The 27336-nt window shown below is 35.7% G+C and overlaps 2 protein-coding genes across 2 annotated transcripts in view; one reads left to right on the plus strand and one right to left on the minus strand.

Annotated features, from left to right (window-relative positions):
- The window catches only part of LOC127961344 (ADAMTS-like protein 3), a 150144-nt gene extending 129444 nt beyond the window's left edge, over nt 1-20700 (plus strand). Inside the window, exons 22-31 of the mRNA XM_052560422.1 lie at nt 3048-3175; nt 3259-3387; nt 7077-7259; nt 7836-7955; nt 9475-9690; nt 11388-11571; nt 15578-15782; nt 17273-17376; nt 17477-17691; nt 18804-20700. Coding sequence (XP_052416382.1) covers nt 3048-3175; nt 3259-3387; nt 7077-7259; nt 7836-7955; nt 9475-9690; nt 11388-11571; nt 15578-15782; nt 17273-17376; nt 17477-17691; nt 18804-18922 — 1603 coding nt within the window. The 3' untranslated portion in view covers nt 18923-20700. The remainder of the gene's footprint in view (nt 1-3047; nt 3176-3258; nt 3388-7076; nt 7260-7835; nt 7956-9474; nt 9691-11387; nt 11572-15577; nt 15783-17272; nt 17377-17476; nt 17692-18803) is intronic.
- Nucleotides 20701-21021: 321 nt separating this feature from the next.
- Nucleotides 21022-23747, minus strand: LOC127961345 (stabilizer of axonemal microtubules 2-like). Its single transcript, XM_052560423.1, has 4 exons — nt 23589-23747; nt 23156-23335; nt 22790-22992; nt 21022-22035 (listed from the first exon to the last, which is right to left on the minus strand). The coding sequence occupies exons 1-4, from the start codon at nt 23624-23626 to the stop codon at nt 21065-21067; spliced, it is 1392 nt and encodes a 463-aa protein (XP_052416383.1). The 5' UTR covers nt 23627-23747; the 3' UTR covers nt 21022-21064.
- Between the last annotated feature and the right edge of the window lie 3589 nt (nt 23748-27336).

Consider the following 27336-nt stretch of genomic DNA (forward strand, 5'->3'; position numbering starts at 1 on the left):
TTCACACTCAAACCATTGCAGTTTGTGCTCCGTCTCGTAACAGAAGACTGAGAATTACTAATTACTATTGCCTATAGAGTAGGGTTAGTGCTTTAAACAAAACTGTAACTTTAAGTATTAAACTTCAGAGTTTAACACAAATTTTTTATGTTCTGATGAGAAGAGATGTGCTAATTTAAGCAAACATCTTTATAATTTCCACCATAAGTGAAAAAATCATCCAAACCATATCAAATGTGACCCTGGAGCACCAAACCAGTCTTACGTCACTGGGGTATATTTGTAGCAATAGCCAACAATACATTGTATGGATAAAAATATTTTTCTTTTATACCAAAAATCATTAGGATATTAAGTAAAGATCATGTTCCATGAAGATATTCTGTACATTTCCTTCTGTAAATATTTCAAACTTAATTTTTGATTAGCAATATGCATTGCTAAGAACTTCATTTGGAAAACTTTAAAGGTGATTTTCTCAATGTTTAGATTTTTTTGCAACCTCAGATTCCAGATTTTCAAATAGATGTATCTCGGCCAAATATTGTCCTATCTTAACAAACCATACATCAATGGAAAGTGTATTTATTCAACTTTCCGAAAACAATTTAGAAAAAGTGGACCCTTATGACCCTTTTGGTTTGTGGTCCAGGGTCACATATAGAGTTTTTAGGGGATGACTCTTTTCACTTAGTGCTAGTAAATAAATCTATTTAAATTTCTACAGTATGCAGTTGAAACTCAAATTTTCCCAAAGATGTCTCAAAAATCATTATTTTGTTCATTAAATTTGGCATGAAAGTGTACAGTAGGATAATGTTTGTGATTGTGGAAACAATGCTGCCATTGTCCCGAGGCTGATTTTCTGCACACATTTGAATCGCTCCAGACGTGCCATCACACTTTAGATGATATCTTTTCTATGAGTTGGATACTTCAGACATGATTCAGCTGCTGTGTTTTTATTAGTGGCTCTGAACGAGTGGGCTTTCATGAGGTGTGTGCTGAATGGGATACAATGCACATTTTGTGCCGCGTCCCTTTGTGGCTTTGGGTGGGAGTAGATGGAGAGCTCACTGCACCCTGGAGCTTTCTAACCCATTCTGACTTTCTTAATCACTCTGTTTCTCTTCCAGAACATAGGGAGCTTCCATGCTGTGTCTGTATTCTAAGGCAGCATCCTCACTGAAATCAAGCCTTAGAAATGATTGATTTTGAATTGTTCACATTGGCAACAACTTTGTGTTTCTTATAAACAGTACTTTTCAAATAGTACATATTGTGGTGTGTGTGTGTGTGTGTGTGTGCGCACCTGTGGGCACGTTTTTGTGACATATCAGGACACAACTCTGTATAATGACATGGGTATGACACAGGTATTACAAGGAGAGGGTGACTTATGAGGACATAACCCATGTCCCCATTTTTCAAAACGCTTATAAATCATACAGAATGAGTTTTTTTGAGAAAGTAAAAATGCACAAAGTTTCCTGTGAGGGTTAGGGTTAGGTGTAAGGCCATAGAATATACAGTGTATACAGTATAAAAACCATTACACCTATGAGGTGTCCCCATTTTTCACAAAAACAAACGTGTGTGTGTGTGTGTGTGTTTATGTTTGTGTATCAGTATTTTTGTTTGTTTGAAAGAAATCAGCAAAAGATATCTCTCTCTCTCTCTCTCTCTCTCTCTCTCTCTCTCTCTCTCTCTCTATATATATATATATATATATAATAAATGCATTTTATATATTATATTTCAATGAAATAAACTGGAGAAACTAGATCTGGAAGGTAATTGTAAGGCATATCATATAGTAGTTATTAACCTTCATTGGTTTGATGATCGGAATTCATGAACTAGTAAATGTGGCTTTGAATAATTCAGTACAATGTATAAACAAATCATGGATAGCATAGTTTTGAGAAAATAGCTATTAAGCTGATGCCTTCTCTAGTGTTATTCTGTTGTAGGATCCCTGCAAATCCAAACCTTTTTTTTTCTTTGGCTCTGGAGGCCCACTAGTCTTTCACAAGTGTCGGATGGAGTCCCCGAGCAGCCCTCCAGACACGCACAATGGCGTCTGCACAATAAACACTTTAATCAGGTACATAAACACCTCTGAGAGTCCATCACGCTGCCTCTGATTGGCTCTTCTGGGACTCCTGATTGCTGCAGGAGATCACGTGAACCAGAACTAAGAGTAGCAGAGCCTGGGGGACACCTCTGATTGATACACAGGAAATGAGAGATTGAACCAGATCTCGACCTGATCCGAGGGTGTGACTTGATTAAGACACAATCATGGTGTGTGTTTTCACTGAAAGGCCATTGAGCTCCTGTGGTCTCACCTCAGTCTGGAATAGTTGTGGTTTTAGCCCTGCAGATACAAACCGGTTTAAGAAAGCTAGTCTCTAATTTTATCCGTTAAAACTCATCTTTTATAATCAAAATGACATTTTTAATATTCTTTTGTGAAATGAGTTCTTCATGCCTTAAAACGGCTTGAATAAAACCCTACACCCTTACCTCATTTAGTATGCGCAGAGTAATGAATATTCAAATTAGCCCCACCTTCACTCTCAAACTACCTGCTCCACTTTCTGTATTAAACGCTACACAATTGCAAGGAATAGCAAAATGGCTTGTTTACAGTACGCCCATGTATCAGATTGGTTGTAGATTTTATGTCTCACTTTCTAAATTGTCGCACACCTTTGGCTCGACTATGTCATCAAACAGCTAATAATGTGTTGTTGTTGTTCACAAACCATGTTCACATTTGCAATTTCAGACAAACAGCTTCTAAAACTCAACATCTTTAGGTAAAGACGCGTTGCTCATGATATGAAAAGCCTCAAACTGCAAGTTCATGGGATTTCATGGAAATCATTGAAAACCCCAGATATACATTTAAATAACATTAAAAGCTTATTTTTCATTACATAGGGGAATTTAATGCTACATGCGTGAGTATGGCAAATGCAATGAAATGGTGTTCTCTGAACTCTACAGCTGATTGGACGTGTCTCTCTTGCCCTCCCCAGGGTATCGTGGGACAGCGGGGGAGAAGTACACATCCTCAGCCCTGGCGCCAGTGATGTGGGAATCTACAGATGCACCGTCACCAATGACTTGGGCTCTGATTCAGAGACAACACTAGTTCTGCTGGCTGGTGAGACATCACACACGGTTGCTCTCTGTAATGACTGTTTTGTATATAATGTGAGCGGATGGTTTTTGTTTCTTCATAAACAGAAACTCCCACGATCGCTGCCTTGCGGAGAAACACGTCAGATCTGAAGAGCAGCAGTCTGAAGGTGGTGGTTGGAGGGGTTATAAGTGTCCGTTTGGGTGCCAACCTCACCCTCGAGTGCCCCGTCAAAGGTATGGGATGGTTTACAGCTGCATCTCCAGAATTATGAAATGTCACAATCGAAAGAAAAATAGGAAATTGTATTTTGCATATAAAAAATTAAAAAATTAAAATCATTATATAATGTCATAAAAATGTGAAGCATAATTAATCAATAAATAATAAACACCAGTGTAATAAATACCCGTGCTTAGTCTCACATAATGTTCTAACCTGATTTAGCATTATATTATATTATATTATATTATATTATATTATATTATATTATATTATATTATATTATATTATATTATATTATATTATATTATATTATATTATATTATATTTAACATAAATAATAAAAAAATATATGAATTTGTCATTTTAGGGTTAAATATGACCTTACATTTATATTTTGAGATTCACCCATAAAACATAAATACAAAATGCATTGTATCACATTGTATAACTATCGAGATTTGGCAACAAAAATGCTAAAAAAAAAAATTATCTGACACACCCCCATTCTATGGCTTTAATGTGTATTTTCACATTCTCAACCTCTTTTCGTTATTACCAGTTGCCACAATGTCCAGATTCTTCAAATTATCAAGATACATCACTCTGTGGTTGAACATGGTTGATGTGTGCATATCCCATGCTTAACAGCTCTTGTCCATGTGGTTTTGGTGAAAGATTCGGCTAATTGGACAGAAATGGTTTGTAAAGTCAACAGGCGTTCAGGATGCGGGGCCCTTCGATGGGATTTATGCCGCGCCGCGTCATTTACAAACGCCAATCTACTGTAGAAAAACAGGGCTCCTGTCGCTCTATTGTTGTTTAATGGCCTAATTGTTCAATGAAATCTTGAATTGAGATACATTACTTTTGTGCCCTTCAAGCTTCCCAAACTGGACACTATTCCCCCTTTCACTTCCTTTTTATTTGCATTTATTTGTCCCTGTGGTTGCTGTGTCTGTCTTCACTCACTGTCGCAGTATATGTAGACTTGTTTATCTAGTGATTTGGTTGATGCAGAGTGTCAGCTGTTCTCTCGTGCTTTCATCACCATCTGATTCCCTGAGATGACTAAACAGGACTTAAAGAACGCGTCCAGTTGGCTTCGACAGAAAGGCCGGCATAGGCAGGCACGGAGCAGTGCAGTATGGGTAATGATGTAAGAAGATACTGTAATTGAGTGGTTAAGCTGATGGTGTGGAGAGATGTGTTGTTAGAGGACACACACACCAGGATACAGCGAATGTCTGATCCAGGTCATGTCATTACAGAGCAGAATTCAGTCTGCTTATCATGCAGGTCATTAACAGTAGATCCGTTCTAGAATCTAGTGAGCGGCCTACATAGAAAGCTTCTATGTAACCTCAAACGGGATTTTGGATGTGATTTTGGAGCACTCTACATAGGCAGATACTGTGTGCATTATATAAGAAGTGCAAAGCGCACAGGAGGACATTTAGTTTAGTAGATTTTAACATTTGCATGATGCTAAAAGTACATCCCTCTTTCTTTAAGTAAATCTGAACAATTGTATTAATACTCTTCAGTATTGAAATCATTTCAAATATAATTGTATTTATATTTTTAATTCAACAAATAGTGAGAAAATATTGATTTGTGATCAGATCAGATGGTCATACTAAATGTTATTGCACTATTTAATTTTTCTGTTCATTTTATAGTTTTTATCATTTATATAGCCCGATATTGGAACAGAAGAAAGAAAATAAAGCATTTGATTTTCTGATTCTTTTATTTTCTAGTGATTAACATTAATAAAGTATTTTATTTTATTTTATTTTATATATATTTTATATTTTTTTCGTTTTATTTTAACATTGTAGCCAGATGTCAGTTTATTTCAAATAGCACTGTTAAACATAAGTTGGCCAATTTGCTTAACATTAATTAATGCAAAACCTAATTCAAAAAATTATCGAAATAGTGAGAAAATGTATTAGAAAAGGAGTAGTGAAAATAGCAACAATAATAATAAAAACAGAGATCACTGGCATCAAAGTACTACCTTTCGATCTCTCTGACTGGTAAAACGCCAAAGAAGGAAGTAGTTTTGAAATGAGTTCGACTCGGAGCACTTCTAATGTGTATTGGAACAGAGCGCGTGTTTGTACGAGTCTGCAGTCAGTAGGCGGTCAGCACTTAGAGATAAACATTTTGTATGTAATATATCTTCTTTTAATGTTCCATTTTTTTCTTCATCATCATACAGTTATTGTTCCTGTGTACTTTTTTCCTCCCAGTGGAAATTCCCTCTCCTGGAGAGCAGAGGTCACTGCGGCGGCCACTATTAATCCTACCTACATCTTAACAACACCACTTTCTGCCATCATTGCAGGAATGCCTGACTGTTTACTGGTGCCAGAGTGTGTCAATGCCCACGTGTGCGCTTGATGCACACACACACACACCTCAAGGCCTCTGATGTGATTTTCCATTCCTAAGAGTGTGTCTATTCATTGGCTCTCAGACTAACAGCCGTATGTCAGTACTAATGTCTCCATTCGGCAGAATGGGGGACCATAAAACTCAGACTCCAATCCATGTGCTGCTCATTATTTTCAGCGGGGGCGTCCCATGGGAACTGGTTGGAGGGAGGCAATTTGCATTCATTGTGCCCATTTGTACAAGTAATTCGTGGCAATCTGCTGGCCTCTTGCTGATCTGCTCTTTGAATCAACATTTTCTGTGGTTTGATTTATTCGGCGCAGGCTTTGATGTTGACATATGAGTCTTTTAAGGGCACGATAGCAGTTGCCCCTAAATACGGGAACTTGTTCAGTGATTTGTCAAAAGCTTAGGTTTGTTTTTGGGAAAGCTGCGTCCAGACCAGCTTTTCTTGAATGGGGTGCAAAATAGGGTGTGAAACTCTAAATATATATTTCAAATGGTCATAAAATACTGAATGTGAAACCCAGTGGAAAAGGTCAAAATATTTTTTATTTTTATTTTTTTACTAATTTTGGCACTTCTCAGTTTTTGAGATTCTTTTTACATTTTCAAATAGTAAACACAAATTAATAATTTTATTAATAATAATAATAATAATAATAATAATAATAATAGTGGCTTATAGTTGGTTACACCATATATTTTCTATACATTTATATATATTTATAATAGAAAAGTATTTAAGTTTCACAACATTGTTGAGTTTAACAAATGCAGTCAACAGTACAATTTGTGAATAAATTGAGAAATTAGATAAAAATGTTCAGCTTTTTGAATTTAAATTCATATATATTAATAAATTAATATATATAAATTTATATTAATAATATAATAATATATATATAATATATAAAATATTTAATGTAACGTTAATTTGTTGTTGTTAACTTAAAAATTATTATTTATAAAAATAAAAATAAATTGATGATGTTGAACTGTTTTATTTGTTATTCTATTCTATACAGTCAAGAAAGATATGAGGTGGACAAGACCAAAATCACCATTTTAAGGGCTTATTTTTGATGTGTTTAAAAATACTGTCCTTTTATTTTAAATGATACTTCATGTAGTATCTAACATTTCTGACAGCATACAGTTTGTCCTTCAAACACATTTAAAAGGTAATGGGACACCTAAAGTGTACCCTACTCTCAGAAAGCGGTGATTCTTTCTAGCTGTAGACTCCAGTGTGAACTGATTGATTGAGAGTGACCTGACGTTTGTCTCTGAACAGGTGTCCCGAGGCCAACGCTGAGCTGGCACCGCAAGGAGGGTCCGCTAGGCGCCAGCTCTAGTCCTCTCCCGGACGGATCTCTGCTCCTGAGAAACCTCACACCGCCAGACTACGGCACCTACTCCTGCGTGGCTGCCAACAGCATTGGAAAGTCGGTGGCCTCCAGCCTGCTGCGTGTGGCGGGTGAGTAGCGATTCCCATAGCAGTCGTATGTCAGTCCACACTTCTCCGGGTGACGAGGAAATCCTTGCACGACAGCGTTTCGGTGCTAAGTGAACCGCACTCTGTGGGTTGGCTCGGGTTCCCACAAAGTCAGCGAACCCGGCGGGAGATTTGCGAGTCGCTTATTGATATTGGCATCGTTTGGCGCGTCTTGTTGAGAAATAACGTGAGACCTACAGACCGCAGGGGTGGTAAAATCCATTTTTGCAGCGAAATCAAGAAATATTCCCTTCTTTGTAGAGGCCGCTTGTCTCTGGAGATCTTATAAGCCACAAACAGAAGGCAGTGGAGGCCTTGTTTGGCCCCAGATGACACGACTTCCCGCTGTTTTTCATTAATTGAGGTTATTTCTGTCTCCAGCACGGTCGAAACAGGCTGTGATCTCTCTGCTGATTGGGAAAAAGCTCTAACTAGGAGTAATAATTCAGCTACTTGAGGCTGTTCCACCATCAGTGGAATAATCTACCTGTAGGAATGCTTTGGTTGATTGCGTTTGATGGTGAGATGTTTGGTGACACAGTGCTGTCTTGATGCCAGGAGGAGCTTTGGGTGAATCTGAGCACCAGGGCTCAAAGGAGATGAACAGGAAGAGGGTTCTGATGGCCTCTGTGATCGGCACCAGCGTCACGGTCAAACCTGGAGATACCTTGAGAATAGGTATGGCACTTTCATGTTGCTTAAATGATACACTCTTAAAAATAAGGGGGAAGTCGTGGCCTAATGGTTAGAGGGTTGGACTCCCAATCGAAGGGTTGTGAGTTCTAGTCTCGGGCCGGACGGAATTGTGGGTGGGGGTAGTGCATGAACAGCTCTCTCTCCACCTTCAATACCACGACTTAGGTGCCCTTGAGCAAGGCATCGAACCCCCAACTGCTCCCCGGGCGCCGCAGCATAAATGGCTGCCCACTGCTCCGGGTGTGTGCTCACAGTGTGTGTGTGTGTTCACTGCTCTGTGTGTGTGCATTTCGGATGGGTTAAATGCAGAGCACAAATTCTGAGTATGGGTCACCATACTTGGCTGAATGTCACTTCACATTTCCTTCACATTTCCTTCACATTTCCTTCATAAAGATTCCAGAAGGGGGTATTTGCAGCAATATGGTAGAAGAATTATTTTGGGATCCCCCCCAAAAACAAGTTTTCTTAGTGTGAAGAACATTTTATAATCTAAAGAACCTTTTGTTGAATGGAAATGGAATGGTCAATGCCAATAAAGAACCTTTATTTTTAGGAGTGTATGAGCTTGTTTGGAAATGTAAACACCATATTATTAGTCTTACTTAAATAAATTGAAATTTTATTGCGTGTAAAAGGGCTTGTGTCTTGTATTTTCATGGGACTGTATACTAAGTATTTTCACACACACACACACATAAAAAAAAAAAAATGTTTATCACAAATAATTTTCTCAATTAAAAATCACTTTGTGAAAATAATGTATTATTATTATTAGTAGTAGTAGTATTAATTATTATTACTCTTATTATTAAGATCATTTATTCATAATGCAATGTTTTCCATAGTGTCTTTTGTGTTATTTATTTTTATTTATATTTATTTTTAATATAGTTTTTGCAAAATATTTAAGTTTTAGATATATTATTACATTGAAAAACTAAATGAAAATGAGAAATGTTGCTTTATAAAATTTTATTTCAGTTAATCTTTATGGTATTTCAAGTAACTGAAATGCTTGTATGGTTTTTGTTAAAAGTACTCAAGACACTGCGTACGATTTTAAGACAAGTTTTCGAAGGATGTGTCTTTTTCTGTACATGCTTTTTTGTTATTTTTTTACCACAATGGCAGATTCACATGTTTTTAACTTGTTTTGCAGAGTAAATGTATCTTATTTCAAGGATTTTTAAAAAAAATTTGCCTGGATAACAACTAAAAAATTATAATAAAAAAAAAACATATTTTTTTTTCAGTGAAGAGATGCTTTTTTTATGACATGAACATGAATCATGAAGAAACATAAAGGCCTAGAGTCAACTGTAGTGTTTTGTCAACCTGCACAGCCGCTGTAGCCTTATTCTTATTTTTCTGTGTGTGGGAGTTCAGATTTGATTGACTTAAAATGCTCTTTTTAGTGCATGTTTTGCACACTTCAATCAATAAATGTCAAATGCAAATGACAGGAGACCCTTTAAAATTCACCCATAACCCCTTTCAGGTTGCCCGGTGGTCCCCAATCACAGGAAGCCCATCAAGTGGTCTTATCAGAACCAGACCCTAAATCAGAGTCCAGGCATGAGCTACCGCATGCTGGTGGGGGGACGAGTTCTGGAGATGAAGATGCACGGAGGGACGTTTGACGGACGCTACGAGTGCCAAACACAAACCAACAACCAGAAGCCTATAAAAGCTTGGATTAATGTGCTTTCACAAGGTTAGTGTGAATAAAAACAATATGAGGGAATAAACTAATAAACATCATCTGGTTGACCACGTTTTGTTTTAATTTTTCTGAAAATTTCCTATCATATGCACATAAACTGACAGTCACCACTTATAAGCTACTACTAAACATTGTAGAAACTTAATTTTCTGTAAAGTTGCTTTGCGATTTGTATCGTAAAAAGCACTATAGAAACAAACTGAATTGAAATGAATTAAACTCTTAAAGCTTAAAGAGTTCTTTAGTTTTGGAAATACATATTCATTGTGCAATGTGCATGTGTACAGTATGCATGTATGGATAACCAGATGATCTGCTGTATTCGCCAACATGTGTGCAACATGCAACAATACTGATTTTACACTAAAATTGGCAAATCATATCTATATATTGTTTTTATGTATTTTAGATTGAAAGACAGTATGCTAGGAATTTAAGAGCTAAGTACACTATGCAACTGTAATATCTATGTAATACACGGTTTTGTTCTTTATTCATTCACGTATGTTGTTGTTTGTGATTGGGTTTTTGTATTGTTGTTATATGCGTGATGTGACAATACATAAGAAGTGCATAAAGTACTGCAGTACAAAGAAGTGCTATGCATAAAGTCAGCAAAAAGTGCAAATAAAAAGAGATGAATAGCCATAGTCTACTGATGAAACTCAACACCCAGAATAGACAGGAAAGTAAAAGTCGACTTTGTGTTGAAGGTTTGGACATGAATTGGACTTCAGTTCTGTCTTGCAGAAAACCAAGCGCTCGGAGCTCATTTGTGTCTTGTTAAAGCTGCATGTCTTCCTTTCAGTTCCCACACAATGCCAGGAATTTTAAAAGCTAGAGACGATTGTGTAGATATTCAAGCCCAGATTCCTAGAAACCTTTAAGGGCTTGTAAATGGTCCCTATAACCTCTCTTTTGAATCAGGCAATTTGGCAGCACTTGAGTAATAGTGGTGCTTCTCTAATAGTGTGTCCCTGGTATTGATTCATGTCATACCTGTTTTGTCCTTTATAATAGAAATTCACAGAAATTCATGTCTGGATACACAGTACTGTTTTCTCTATGTGTGTATGTATATATGTATATATATATATATATATATATATATATATAGGATCATGTAACACTGAAGACTGGAGTAATGATGCTGAAAATGTTAGCTTTGATCACAGGAATAAATTAAATATATATATATACTTTATATATTTAGTTTATTCCTGTGATCAAAGCTAACATTTTCAGCATCATTACTCCAGTCTTCAGTGTCACATGATCCTCCAGATATCTTTCTAATATGCTGATTTGCTGCTGAAGAAACATTAACATTTTTTTTAGGATTCTTTGATTCCAAATACAGTTCCAATAGAATATTATTTATTTTCAAATATAAATCTTTGGAAAGATTAATTAATCAGTTTAAATAGTCTAGAGTTGTATTATCAATGATCAGTAGATGGTCTATATTCAAATTATATGGTATTCTGTACTATTTATATACAATACAATACATACAATGACTAAATAAATGAAAAAAAAAGTTTAATTTTTTTTCCCAATGATTCAAAGCCTACAGAACAACAACAACAAATAAATAGCTTATTTTTTCACCAATAATTTTAATATCATCTCTGTATGTGTATCATAACTGTATGTCTATTTCTCTTTGTGTCTTTTGTGGGGTGTAGAGTTTGAGTGGCGTTTGGGTGAGTGGAGCACATGCAGCACTTCCTGTGGCAACAGAGGGACTCAGATGAGGAAGGTACGATGTCTGACGTCAGAGGGCCAAGAGATGCCTCATTCAGTCTGTCATCATCTTCCCAAACCGATCAGTCAACCACGGCCATGCAACCTCCTGGACTGCAATCCCAGGTACACTTCTCTAAGCAAATAATAAAAATACTTATAGAAATAGCTCACCCAAAAATGGATTTGGAGAAATTTTGCCTTATATCTAACCATCACGTACATAATAACGCTTCTTCCAGTGAAAAAGTCCATTCCCTGTTGTCCACTAAAATTTGGACTGTTTTCGCATCTAAACGAATCTGCTTGATCTGTGCATATTTCTCTCCTGATTCAGAAAAGATGACTTTTTCACTGGAGAAAGCACTATTATGAATAATCTGATTGATTCTTACAAACAAGCAGCTTTTCACTTCACAAGACAGGATAGACTGGAGTCATGTTATGGATTATTGTGATGTTTTTATCAGCTGTTTGGACTATCATTCTGACGGCACCCATTCACTGGAGAGGAAGTGATACTAATGCAATCAGAATTTCTCCAAATGTGTTCTGATGAAGAAACAAACTTGTCTTAGATGGCCTGAGAGTGAATACACTTTCAGCTAATTTTCATTTTGAACTGAACTATTCCTTTAAATAATATGCAGCATTTGTCAAGATGACAAAACCAATCAGGATTGGGTGCAATGTGAAAAATCCATAAAAACTGTCATGTTGTGCTATCAAAGCTAGTGTATAATTAGCCCTGTTCTCTGACCGTTAGCGATTCAGAAGACAGTTACAGTGACAGCCACTCCGTCTTTGATAAACGAGCGTCTGCTAAAGGATCTCTCTATAGACTTTAATATAAAGAGAGCGGAACCCTTCACAAGTCTGAGAGCTGTGATGCATTTGACTGCGAGCAGCACCCCGGTCCTCTGATTCCCAGCCAAAGTGCCTCTCTCCATCAAACAGCCCATCTATCATTGCCTTCCCAGCATCAGTCTTTTCAGGGGCCGTGCAGACGCTCAACGGAGCACATGAATCAAACTGTATGAGTCCAATGGGGCCGGAGAAGAGCAGATATCAGCTGTCAGTGTAAAAGAGCTTCTTTTTGTCAGTGCACTGGTCTGGCCGGAGAAAACCCTGTGGGTTTTTACCATTTCGACACAATCCGGAGAAAACAGAACATTTGGAATTAAAAAAAAATATTGTAAACAAAATATATTCATGTCCAGGATCAGAAATTAATAGCTTGATTTCCAGGACCTTTTTTTAAAGGTGTCATCTGTCATGTCTGGCAAAAAAATCTAGTCGTACTCCACATTCCATACCAGATGGGGGCAGTATGCCTCAATAAAGTGAATTGGTCTACTCTAGAGTAACAAACGAGAAATGGCATAGTCTCTATGCTCCGCCCCTACCTTCACAACAACCCTACAGCCATAGCCGAAGCCTAAGAGGACGTTTTGCTTCCAGAGGAATGTTGGGTGATGTCAAGTGATTTTGAAACATGACATCTTCAAGCTACTCCCCTTCACCTTTACCAGTGAATATGTTCCTATTCGTTTTGTTCATATTACATTTTGAGTTGTATATACACATTATTTGAATTAAATTAATTTGACAGACAGCATTCTGTCAACATCATTGGTCGACATCAGATTTGAACTTTGAACTTTTTTTCTCCTATTTGAACTTTAGCACTCACTATTCTGAAAAAAATAACTAACTAGCTTTCTAATCTTTTTGTATGCTATCTGTTTTCTTTTAATTTATTATACAATTAACAAAACATTAAAACATTAAAAGATCTCTAACACTAGTTTGCTCTATTCTTTATCTATTCTATCAGTTTTTTATTTATTTATTATATTATTTAAAATCCCTTGCTACGTGTACTGTGTAAGGCTACAGTAACTGAGACTTGTTATAGCACTTTTATATCATTGCTTGTTTGTTGATTTTGATCGCTTCCATTGTCCTCATTTGTAAGTCAGCTAAAAGGTGGCATGCATGCATTTTAAGTTATATAAATGAATATATAAATTATAAACTGTATAAAAAAATAATAAATAAAAAAACATTGGTAAAAACAGATAAAAAGGGTGCCATGTAACATATTAATATAAACATATTTTCTATTAAAAAAAAACAAAAGAAAAAAAAAAAAAAACAAAGCAAGATAACAAGCATTTAGGAATTCACAAAAGTCAAGACTTCACATTATTTTAATAGCATTAAAAACACAATATTTCTTTAAACTAGAATGTTCCCCATCACTAAAATGGTCATTGATTTTAGTCTAGCATGAGTTAAAAAAAACATTCTAATCACTTGTGATTGGCCACTGCATTATAAGATCAAGAGAACTCAATCTCAAGACAAACGTGTTTGATTGGTTAGAATGCTGATGCAACATGAGCAGATCTAAATGCAATGGCACAATAGACACCTTTCTTTCAATTTCACTTCATGCACAAGAGCCATAATAGAGTTAGTTTATTTGTCACATGTCATTTTCCCTTCTGTAAAGAGATTGTGTTATTTTTGAACATTTCATTTTGGTTACATTAGAATTTTGCAAGTTAATGATATTAGCTTTTTTTTAAGCACAAAAATAAAATGAAAAAGCAAAATTTTGCCTTTAAATAAGCATTTTAGTGAACTGAATGATATTAGCATGTACTGTATTTCCACTCTTTCATATAAAAGTAAGCAGGAGAAAAATATTCTAGAATCATTAGCATAGTCCACGTTTCACATGGTGTGCTGATTGATTGAGGGTTTCAGGGTTTCTCGGATAACACAGTATAGATAGTGCACACGAACACTCTCCGACTTCTGAACGTCCATGCCAAAAACATCATCTGATTATTGCCATGCGTCTGGACTCAGCGCATGAATCATATGGCTCTGTGAAAACGTTTAGCATCAGTTCAGAGCCGTCAGCGGGAGATCCTCTCACAAAGCGTGTCTTTGTTACTGCTTCTTGCTCTCTAACACAACCCCAAATGCCCTGCAGAGGCTCCCAGCTCCCCAGTGACTGGGTTACAAGCTGGGCTTTTTGAAAAACCAAATATATCCAGCCATACGTATCCATTGTTGAAATGTATAGAGATATATATTCTTGTCGGTTTGGAATGGCACATATCCAGAGTTAGCTAGAAGTTTGAGGTTTGTTAGGGGGTGTTTAACTGGGTGAGTGCAAAGAAAATTGGTAATATGCAGCTAGATAAAGGTTAAATCTATGATACGATGCTTCAGGTGTGAAGATAAATCATGTACTGTAATGATTCAAATTACATTTAACTTCATTTTTTTTCCACCGTCCATGATGTTTTAACAGCTAAAGCATGTAATTTTTTGCAGCATTAAATGGTATTGTAATTGAAAAAAAGTTGTGCATTTTAATTGCAATATATTTTTTTTTAACCAGTTTCAAAGCACTTCTGACTTCTGTCAACAGGTTTCAACACTGATAATAAAAAAAATGTTCTTTAGCAGCAAATCAGCAGCATATCAGAATGATTTCTGAAGGATCATGTGTCACTGAAGACTGGAGTAATGATGCTGAAAATTCATCTTTGATCACAGGAATAAATTACATTTTAAAATAGATTGAAATAGAAATTTGTTTTAAATTCTAATAACTTTTCACTATTTTCCAGTATTTTTTTAATCAAATAAATGCAGCCTTATTGATACTTCTTTCATAAAAATCAGGGAAAAAAAGTATCTTACCAACCCAAAACTTTTGATCGTTTCTACTCTATACTACAAAGATAACACCAAACAGGAGTATGCTACATTATCACATGGCCTCATTATGTTTATTCAGTGGATAGCATACAGTTATGATCTATATTTTTTGGCAGTCTGATTAAGAAACAGATGTGAAATCGTGACTTCTGGCTCATCAATCACACTGGAACTGGAAGGTCAAGTTGAGTGCATTGCATTGTGGGATAAACTTATACAGTGTGCTTTGTTTCATACTGCACATTTAAGAAAAATATATAGGTCATCTATATATTTCATGCATGCTGAAAATTTCTGGTTGATTTTGCAGTATTTTTATATTGTATTATCACATGAGCTTTTTAAATCATTCTGAAGCTCTCCTGACTGTTTTTGCTTTATCTGTCAGTTGGGTGTCAACAGTGTGGTCCAGATGCTCCAGTTCCTGTGGGCGGGGCTTCAGAGAGAGGCGGGTCTCCTGTCAGCAGGTGGAGGCCTCTGGGAGCGTGAGGGTTTTGTCCAGCTCAGCGTGTGAAGGATCTCGTCGGCCAGAAGACAGGGAACAGTGCAGCTCATACGCGTGTGTGGAGTGGCTCACCGGCCCCTGGGGAAAGGTATGTTTACTGCCATATTTACATTCATTTTAACCTCTTTAATGTGGAGCGATGGGATAAAATGATGTATATAATTAGTGATAGATCAATATATTAGTCTGGCTAATTATCGGTAGCCAATATAGCAGATATTGTAGATATTGATACAGATGGTAACTGTTGAAAACATATTATGATCAACAATTATAGTTATTTTATATTCTGTGGATTTACTGTTAAGACCATGCCTAACTATATTAATATTTTACAATATTACTGTTTTTACTATACTTTTCATCAACTAAATTGATCAAATATTTATAGATAGACAGACAGATAGATTTAATATTAATATCACTCAATATTTATACCATATTGAGTAATATCAATATTAATATTAATGTAATGTGACATGGTCCTTCAGAATTTGCTACTGAAAAAAACAACAACACTTTTTTAGTCTAATCAATCTTTTAAACTGGTGCAGCTTAATAACTTTGTGGAAATCATTCAATTGATAAGTTAAAAATAACAGCATTTATTTGAATTAGAAATCTAAGAAATATTTCAAATGTAAAAAATATTTTTCAATGAATCCTTTGTTTGTAAATGATTGTCACTATGGATTTTTTAAAGTCGGAATAATACAAATTCATAAAAATAATACCCCCTCCCACACACACACACACACACTGGGAATTTATTGTATTGTGACATATTAGGAAAGTACGGAGCCCCGCACATGACATGCAAGAAAACATAAATAAATTGTGCGCACGATTTACCAGTTCGTTCCCTTAATGTACTAAAACCTGCACAATTTAGCAAATCGAGGGAACGAATTAGTAAATTGTGCACACAATTTATAAATCGAGTGAACGCAATAGTAAATCGAGGGACGCAATAGTAATCGTGCGCACACTTTAGTAAATTGAGGCAATGAATTAGTAAATCGTGCGCACAATTTATAAATCGAGTGAACGCAATAGTAAATCGAGGGACGCAATAGTAATCGTGCGCACGTTTTAGTAAATTGAGGCAACGAATTAGTAAATCGTGCGCACAATTTATAAATCGAGTGAACGCAATAGTAAATCGAGGCACGCAATAGTAATCGTGCGCACGTTTTAGTACATTGAGGGAACGAATTAGTAAATTGTGAGCACGAATTAGCCCACTATTTTTTCTTACATGTCATATGCGGGGCTCCGTAGGAAAGCAAATTCAGATACTTAAATATTTTAATAGTATAGTAATAGTTTTTATATATTCATATGCTATAATATTGTATTCAGATTTGAATGGTTAATAATAACTTAATGATTCGTGCAAAATGTCTTAAGTAAAGTAAAATACTGACCAGTTACAGAATCTAAAAATATACACTTCCATCATTCATGTTATTTGCCAGATACACATAATCACTTTTACGTACTGTAACTTGTGCCTGTTTAGTATCAGATCAGCTGCATCCACATCATATTTACAGTGATGGTAATGCGTGTTCACAGTGCACAGGTCGATGTCTGGGGCCTGCGGTGTCCACACAGAGCAGAAGCGTCTCATGCAGACACTTCAGCAACTCCACGTCCAAAACCTGCGACCCGAAAGAAAGGTGCCAGACTTGTTATGCAGTATTCAGCATCACTTATTCTCCCATGCACAGCTCTGTTAACCTGTTCTTTCTTATGGTCTGGTTCTCGAACACCTTTAAGGCCGTCATCCGTGAGGAACTGCTCGTCTGAGATGTGTGACGTGCACTGGAAGGTGTTCCCGTGGAGGACGTGTACCGCGGCGTGCGGCAGCGGCTTCCAGTCCCGTCGAGTGGAATGCATCCATCGGCAGAACAAGAAAACCCTCCCTGACCAGCACTGCGCCTGGCAACGGCGGCCTTCTACCTGGCAACACTGCAACATCACTTCCTGTGGCAGTGAGTCTCTTAAAACACCTTGTTATAAAGCAGAGCATCTGTATGGTTCAGTGAACGTTTGCCCTCGTTCGCCACCTTTAGAGTGTTCATGTTTTATTAGGGAAAATATTAGCGACCTGAGGGCCAAATATATTGGCTTGTTCCGTCACTCTCGAAGTCCAAGTTATCACAACGTCCCAAGAGGACTTGCTCTCGTTCGCAGGTTTTTCTTCATTTTTTGTTTTTTTTTTAAAGCTCGCTCATTTCTGAAATGCTGTCGGTCCAAACGTCTGCTTTTTGTTCTTCGCTCTTCTGTGGTGAAACTTAATGAAACATCATTTTTTTTGTGTTGCCTGACTTGTTTCTCGTGCAGAAATGTTTAATAAAACAACACCAATAAATGAACTTATATTGTTTTTAGAGTGTGAAACCGTGGTCACGCTAGACTTTGAGCACGGCATGTTGCATCACACCACAGTTAACAGGATATGATATCACACTCGAAGGATTCTCTTTTTAAGGAAAAAATGAATGACTAAAAACAAAAAAGTGAAAATATACTGTGAGCAGCAACACAGCTTAGTTTTCTGTGACTTGAGGTCAGTCTGTGACGTTTAGATCCTTTGCAGGTCATAGTTCACCAAACTTGAATTTGAAATGTGGCGGAGGACAAAATGAATGTGAATGAATTAACATTTCTGGTTCCCCGTAATTCTGTGTGTATTAATGTCATTGGATAAGTTGGATAAGAAAATATATTAATAACAATGAATAATAAAACATAATAGTTATAATAATATTATGCTTTATTATTTATTTATTATTCAGAAAGACCAACAGAAAACTCAACACTTTCATTATTATTAATCTTCATATTTAAATATTTTTTTTATTTAACTAGATAATTAATTCCGAGTTAATCTAGTTCATTGCTTTCGGAAGCACATTTAAATGTTGTTGTTTACGAACTCATTTATGTAAATAGCTTCTATTCTCGGACTATTTGTCTGTATTTTAATCTTTAATTAAAATTTGCATTTGTTTGCCAATTAATGAGTGGACTGTGCTTTTGAAAAGTATGATTTCCAGACGTATATTTTGAAAAAGCTTTGTTTTCTTTTGTGCTTCTGTAGGTGAGTGTAAGGACAGAACCCACTACTGTCCCGTGGTCAAACAACTCAACCTTTGCTCCGTGGATCTGTATCGGCAACGCTGCTGCCAGACCTGCTCACAGGACACCAGCGCCACCTAGTGACCACCAGAGACCAAACCAACAGACAAGCCCTGATTCTCTCTCCTAACACAGAATATTGTTAAATCGTACAAACAAAAAGGACACCTGGAGTATATGGACTAAACGATATCTGGACTACACTTCACTGGATGCTTTCCCACAATCATCAGAAGTCCAAAGAGGAAATCACTTGATGAGATTTGAAACTTCTCTCTTCGCCAGCTTTCTCTGCACATCTCATTTTATCTTGCCCTGAAAATGATATAACGTATATTAATTTAAGATTTTTACATGAGAGGACAAATCTTATCGGACCATTCACCAATGTGAAGGAAATAGAAAGGCCTCTTGGGTGTACTAATAATATCAGTAGTACACAGCTTGGAGTATTAAGAGAGACATTCATTCATTCTTTTTTTTCTTTTTTTTTTTTTTAAGTCAGTGCTACCTTGAAGTCAACATGAAATGCTGTCTCAACCCATTTTACTACTCTAATCTGATTGCTTCAGAGGCGAGCAAAAATAAATTCAACAATAAAAATGTGGGGCGGGGCGTAATTGTATTTATTAGGATTTGATTGGCTCGTAAATGGAATCAGGTGGTCAGAGGGGAGGAGTCAGAGGAGTAAGAAAGATTTGTGATGCCTGCCATAAAGGGAAATATTTTCAGAGGGAAGCAAGTTTAGTGGAAGTTTATTTCCATCATGGAATGAAAAATAAAACCGTTATTCTGACTTTTTTTTTTTACTCATTTATATCATACAAAGTAGTTTTTTTGTTTTTTTTTCGAATATCAAATCTGAGTATATATCTCACAATTCTGAGGAAAAAGTCAGAATTGCGAAGTAAAAACTAGTAATTATAAGAAGAAAAGTCTGAATTGTGAAATATAACCTCACAATTGTGAGAAGAAAAAAAAAACATTATCTGGAATATTGTGTCTATCAAGGAATAATAATTAAAACTCACATATCAATAATAATTAATAACTCACACACATTTTGACTTTTTTTTCTGTTTTCAGAATTGTAAACTCACAACAAGAGTTTTATTTTCCAAATTTGAGTTTATATCACAAAATAATAATAAGTGTTTTTTTTTTCTGAATTGTTGGATATAAAAAGTCACAATGAACGTTTGGTGGAAGTGAGCTAAAGTTTATTTTGATAAACATTTCAAAGACAAACACATTAGCATGTTTTAAATAAGTAAACCATTTTGTTTTCACGTTGACTCTAATATTAAATAACGATGTTTTAATATGGACGTAGAATGTATGACAGAAAACCCGTTGACTGATTGAAATGGCATGTGCCATAAAAGTACCATTTCTCCAGCCGTCTTTTAGGTGTATGTTTTGTGTTCAACCAATGTGCTGCATTGTAAAATATGTCTTGTATATAATGTGTTTTTAAGTGCAATATTGTACATTGAGTGTAGAAAGTTTGGATTTTATTTTCTTACTTGGTTTAGTTTGTCTTTATAATCCATATTTTAAATTAAACCCAACACAGACCTACGTACTTATAGCACTTGAAGTGAATTATCCATATCTCTAATATAACGGTTTCCTACTGGCCTTTATGCATGCATTTTAAGTACATGAACAAATGTTGTACATAAGCCACTCACTGAATTTATCCATCAATTTAATCCATTGCATTTTATTGCTACAGTATGTGGAGAAAGTGCCGCTACATGACTCGGTTAAGGAAGTGCCAGTTCTGGTTCTGTACATGTCAATATTGCAAACAGTCTATGTGATAAAAAAATAAATAAATACAGTTTTACCAATCAGTTTAGAATTATTGATCTTTGTATTCTATTTTGTGGTTAAAACAATCAATTATTGTGATTGCAAAAAGCATGTTTTATGTGGTTAACTAATCTGTTGTTTAAAAAAAAAAACACATTTGTTTGATAAAAAAATAAAGTAATATTGTGAAATATTATTACAATTTAAAACAACTACTTTCTATTTCAGTACATTTTAAAATCTATTTTATTCCTGTGATGAATGCATAATTAATGTTTTATGAAAGATAGTTTAACCCACTGACCTTTAATCGTAATTCATTACGATTCCCCGTAGGATTACAATAATTCAGAGAGATCATATTGTTTGCTAGTTTCCTTTTATAGAAACAACATGATGACTTTCTTAAGATGTCAAGACCATTTCCTTGGGCGTCTCAATCTTGTCAGCAGATGTCGTCTTGCGGAAGAAGCGGTGGCCTCGATCATCGTAATTATCGAAAACAAACCCCGGCGGAGACTCAAGACTGGCAGGACACACGCTGATCTTCTTGGGTGTGAACTCCGTGCGGTACACGGTGTCGTTCTGTAGGGGAGCATCGGTCCGCAGTGGTGCGTTTTGGGGCTTGAAGCTGAAACTAGGCTGTGCTTCATGCTGAATGAAATGAGCCCTGAAGGTGGTCAGATCTTCCATTTTCCCGCTGGCTCGCTGGATTTCTTCTTGTTTCCGGATCATACTTTGACGGGGAGCCGCCCACGGCTGGAAGTCATCTCTCATGGTGGTGCTGCCCTGAAAGGGCTCAGAGGACTTAGTGGGAAGTGAGAAGGGTTTGACTGAAAGGAAGGGCTGGATTTGGTGCTTGATGTAGTCTGTGTGTGAGGTGGTAGTCAGGTCCATGTGCTCTGTTGGACTCATGTACTCCACTGACTTCCTCACCTGCCGGAGGGATACGGGCCACTGCTGGAAATGGTCACGGAATTCCGTGCTGCCCTCGAAAGGCTTGTTGGAGGCCACTTTGAGCAGCTCAGGTTTGCAGCTTTTGGTCGGCTGACTCGGTAGGCCTTGAAAGTCTTGTCGATGGGTGGTGAGGTCCTGGAAAGGTTGGCTGTTGGGTTTGTATTTTACTGGCGGTTTAATGTACCGGGCTTCTAGAGTGTGTGGAACGTATGAGAGCTTGCTGCTGGTCATGTTTTCGAAAGGAGCATCGGATAGCCTGGCTATATTTGGGGGCTTGTAGCTCTCCCGTGGCACTAGGCCTCGGTGGATGAAATCATCCTGGAATGTCGTGGAATTCCCAAACTTTGTAACAGGGGGTTGATACGGTGTGTCAGGCTTAGTCAACTCCCGTCTGCTGATCTCCCACTGACGAAAATCCTCTTTAAAAACATCACACAAAACTTTTACTTACAAACAAAGGCATTTACTGTAATAACTGCTTTTTTATTCATTTCATCTTTTGTACCGTGTACTGAAAATATTGTCAGTCATACTGTATGTTTGGGGTCGGTAAGATTTTTTTAATGTTTTTAAAATAAATCTTCAATGCCCACCAAGGCTACATTTGTTTTGATCAAAATACAGTAGTTGTGAAATATTATTACAATTTAAAAGAACTGATTTCCATTTGAATAGAATTTGAAATGGAATTGTGGTGCAAATTGCAAATGTGGTGTGATTTTCAGCATCATTACAGTCTTCGGTGTCACATGATCCTTCAGACATCATTCTAATATGCTGATCTGCTGCTCAACAAACGTTTCTTCTTATTAACTGTTATTTTTGTGTGTGTTTTTTTTTCTGGGATTCTTTGACAAATAGAAATCCCAAACAAACAGCAAAGTCTTTACTGTCACTTTTGATAAATGTAATGCATCTTTAAATAATTAAAGTGTTAATTTCTTTAAAAATAATAAAAAATATAAAATCTTATTCACCCCAAATTGTTGAACACTAGTGTTTATGATGTTCCTTATAAGTTGCTGTGTATAAATTCTTTTAAATTAAAACAATTCTTGATTTAACATAAGTAACAGCAGATCCCTAGATAAGTTCCAGTTGTTTTGTGTATGTATTCTGAAACTGCATGCTCAGAAAGAATCACATGACCTAATTGACCTAGATTGTCATTACCTTTATAGGTGGGTATGGTGTCCAGTTTTGCATGTGTGGTATGTTCTCTCTCTTTCGGACGTGAAGGAACAAATGGTTGCACTTCATATGGGTTGAAGTCATGTTTATAGGTTGTTCCTAAGTCAATCTCTCCAGGCTTGGGCTTGTATTTGGCCTGCTGCTTCTCAGGGCGACTGGTGACCACATATGGGACATAGTCTGTCCTGAGAAAATGAGAAAACAAAACAGATTATATGAGGCCTATAGAAAGACATAGAGGAGCCATTCTAAAATCTAGTGTGCATGTAAAATACAATTATCGAATCCTAGTGAGTAGATGTATCAAACTGTGTAAATGATCTGATTTAAGATTAGCCATTAATGTACCTGAAGGTGGTTGTTCCTTCCATCGTACCCTGATGAGCTTTATACTGCAGTTGGGGCTTGGTGCTCTTCGGCCGCATGTGCCCTTTATAGGCAGGATACTTCTCTGAGTACTCTGACAACACATTAGTCTTGCTGCCTTTCTTGTACAGGGCCGTGGGCTGGTGTTTACATCGGTGGCGGCTGAAGATAATGAGAAGCATTTAAGACAGAGGAGCCATTTAAAATAAAAGTATCCTTTTGAGAAGACATAAACTTATCACCAAGACGCAGCACTATTAAATTATGTCCAACAAGGTTTGTTTTCTGAATTTGTTTTCCATTAAGTTACGTAACTTGATATTCGTTCTAGCATTCACCCATCAATTATTCAAAACTCCTTCTCGTGCTTCAATATTAATACAAAACAAACAAACACTCTTAAAAATACTCTTACCCACAGCTGCACATCTCACAGATACAGAGACGCGTCATTTTCTTCGTTTTTGTTGTTGTTGAGGAAATCGGTAAATTTCCCTCACTTAACACTCCTTCACTAGCGTTAGTCCTGTACTAAGCGTCCCGTTTCCCCGGCAACTCCTGTTTGCTGCGTCCTTTTTTTTTTTTTTTTTTTTTTTTTTTTTTTTTTTTTTTTTTTTTTTGAAGTGTTTTTTTTTTTTTTTTATTATTATTTGACTTACAAACTTACAAACTTACAAACATTAATTCCAGCAAATCAACATACAACTGCAGTATTTCACAAGACAAATATCATACCTTTAGACAAAATGACAAATCATAACAACAGCAAAAAAATAAAAAATAACTAAAATAAAATAAATGAGTAAAAAAAGAAAAAAAGAAAAAAGAAAAAGCAAACAGCATATTACCTTTTTCCTAATTAGACATTCATTATACATATATACATTTTTGAGAACACAATGGGGACTTTACAGAATCAAAAATTTCTCCATAAATTTTAACAAAATTTCGTTCTTTTTATTTTTAACTAACTTTAACGATTTCTTTAGCGATTCCATCTCGATTAAGAATAGACTACATTTAGGTATGCATTTTGCAAATTTTTGTTTATGGATGTAATATTTACCATGCAGGATATAAAAGTTCACCACATATTCAAACATTTTGCTTCTATGTGTGAAAGAACATATAACATCTTTTAGAGATAATTTATAATTCACCTTTCTTGGGGCAAAAAGAAAAAAACTAACGTCAGACCAAAATTTTAAAGACACATCACAATTGTAAAACAAATGAGCCAAGTCTTCCTCGTGTACATTACAAAAAATACACTTGCTATCAATGTCCATGAATTTTGATAACAAAGCTTTACATGGGTAGATTTTGTGAAGTATTTTAAAGTGTAACTCTTTAACTTTATTTAGCATACAAAATTTGTTTGGATTTAACCATGTTTCTTTCCAACGAATATCATCAATTTGTGCATTCCAAAAAGATTTCCCTCTAGGAGAAATTTTATGTTTGGATTGAAAAATTAATCTGATATTTTTATTCTTACAGGAATGAGAAAATATTTTGATACCATCAATTATTAACTCAGGAAGTTTCCTTTCGTTACTTCCAAAAGTAAGGTGACTTTTCATCAGATGTTTTAACCCATTGGGAATAGCTTTAACAACTTGCTGAAACTCTTTAAATGGAATGGGGAAATTGTAAATAAACATAAAATCTTCATAAGACAAAACATTTCCATATTCATCAAACAAATCCATGACAAAATATATATTTTTTTCAAACCATTTCCGTAAAAATAAAGATTTATTCCTAGAGGTAATAAGACAATTGTTCCAGAGAAGCATTTTGTGTGGAGAAAAGTTGTGATGGAAACCAATTTTCCAAGCTAATAACATTTGCTGGTGAAATTTGGATAGAATAACTGGTAATTTCCCAGGCAGATAGTTACATCTCAATATAAAAGATAAGCCTCCAAGCTTGTTAAAGATGGACTGGGGGATAAAGAACCATAATGAATTTTCATTTCTTTGACAGTTTCTTAACCAATTAAGTTTAAAGGTATTGTTAATATCAAAAAAATCTAACATCTCTAAGCCACCATCAACTCTTTTGCCTGATATAATGTCCTTTTTTAACTTGCAAGGTTTATTTTTCCAAATAAAGTCGAGAAAGGTTTTATTAATTTCTTTGGAAGTTTTATCACTGACGTAAAGAGAGAGAGCTGGGTAAACAAATCTGGAAAGACCCTCAGCTTTGGAAAGCAAAACTCTCCCAAACAAGGACAAATCCCTTTGTAACCAGTTGTTAAAGATTTTTTTAGTTGTATTAATTTTAGGCATAAAATTCAATTGTTCACGCGTGTGTTTATTTTTAGAAATATGAATGCCAAGGTATTTAACGGAGTCCTTTACTGGTATGCTTTCAACGAATAGATCTATAGAATCGTGTATAAATAGTATTTCACATTTCCTAAGGTTTAACATTAAACCAGAGGAACTGGAAAATTTGGAAATACATTCCAGGGCTGTTTTAACTTGCTTTTTATCTCTCAGAAATAAAGCAGTGTCATCTGCCAATTGAGAAATCTTGATTTCTCTATCAAATATTTTCAGTCCCAGAATGTTATGATTATTCAAAATGTAAATAGAAAGAAGTTCAGCCACTAATAAAAACAGAAAGGGAGAGATTGGACAGCCTTGTCGTATGCCACGATGAATCCCAAATCTTTTAGAGGTTCCCATATTAAGAATAATAGAGCTATTAATATCTTTATAAAACATTTTAATGACATCAATGAAATTATTGCCAAAACCAAAAACTTTCAGTGAGTGGAGTAAGAAGCCGTGTTCGATGGTGTCAAAGGCTTTACAAAAATCTAACAACACAATAAGAGCCCCTGAATCAATTTGATCAGAATAGTCTAAAAGGTCAATTATAAGGCGAATGTTGTTACTAATGTGTCTATTTTTCATAAAACCTGTTTGAGTCTCATTAATGATTTCATTTAATCCAGATTTTAATCTTTTTGCATATACTAGTGCAAACAATTTATAGTCTATATTTAGTAGAGTGATAGGTCTCCAATTGTCTATATTTTGGGCATCTTTATCTGGTTTCGGAATCAAACAAATTAAACCTTGTTTCATAGTTGTGACCAAATCCTGTTTTTTAATACATTCATTAAACAATAAGAAAAGGGGATCTTCCAATACCTTCCAAAAGTGTTGGTAAAATTCAATTGAAAGGCCATCTGGACCCGGACTCCTACCTTTTTTCATATATTGGAGAGCTGACAGTAATTCCTCCTTCTTAAGGGCAGTATCACAACGGTTTTTAAAGTCATTACTAATTAATGGAATAAAATCTTGAATGTCATCAGTAAATGATTTACATAGGTCATAATTAAAGTTAGACTGATAAAGTTTTTCATAAAAGTTGCTGACAAAATCTGAAATTAGTTTGGGATCCTTGCATAAGGTGTTGTTAATATATAATGCAGACAAAGAGTTTCTCTTAAAATTCCTTTTTTCAAGGGCAAAGAAATAGGCGGTATTCCTCTCTCCCTTTTCTATCCACCTAGCTTTTGAACGCACAAAAGCTCCACTGGCCTTGCTAATATACAAGTCATCAAGTTTTAATTTTAAGGACTGGAGCTCACTTTCCTGTGTTTGAGAGAGTGTCTGAACTTTCCAAAGAATATCAATTTTGTTTAATAGCTCAGTTTCTAAGCAATCTCTGTCTTTTTTCAATTCCTTACTTCTCCTAATAGCTAATTCTCTGGATTTAAATTTAAATAACTCCCATTTAGATGCATAATCTGATTCCTCTGAATTAAAGATATTGATGGCTAACATTTCAATATTTTTTGTAAAAATGTTATCTTCTAATATAGAGTTGTTAAGTTTCCAATAACCACGGAGGCAGCTGGGTTTATGAACAGTCTGTAAAGACAACTCAATCAGAAGGTGATCTGAAAATGGAGCATAATGATGGGAGATATCTTGAACATGTTGTAGCAGACTGAATGAAATAAGAAATAGGTCAATTCTCGATTTTAAGGACTTTGACGCATTGCTCCATGTATATTCAAATGAATTACTATTAAAGTAGCGCCACGAATCCACCAAAGATAGATCTTTGCATAAGGAATCAATAATATTAAAGCTTTGAGAGTGAGGTCTTACTTTCCTTGGAAACCTATCCATTAA

The sequence above is a fragment of the Carassius gibelio genome, chromosome B7 (genome assembly GCF_023724105.1).
Source record: "Carassius gibelio isolate Cgi1373 ecotype wild population from Czech Republic chromosome B7, carGib1.2-hapl.c, whole genome shotgun sequence".
Lineage (NCBI taxonomy): Eukaryota > Metazoa > Chordata > Actinopteri > Cypriniformes > Cyprinidae > Carassius > Carassius gibelio.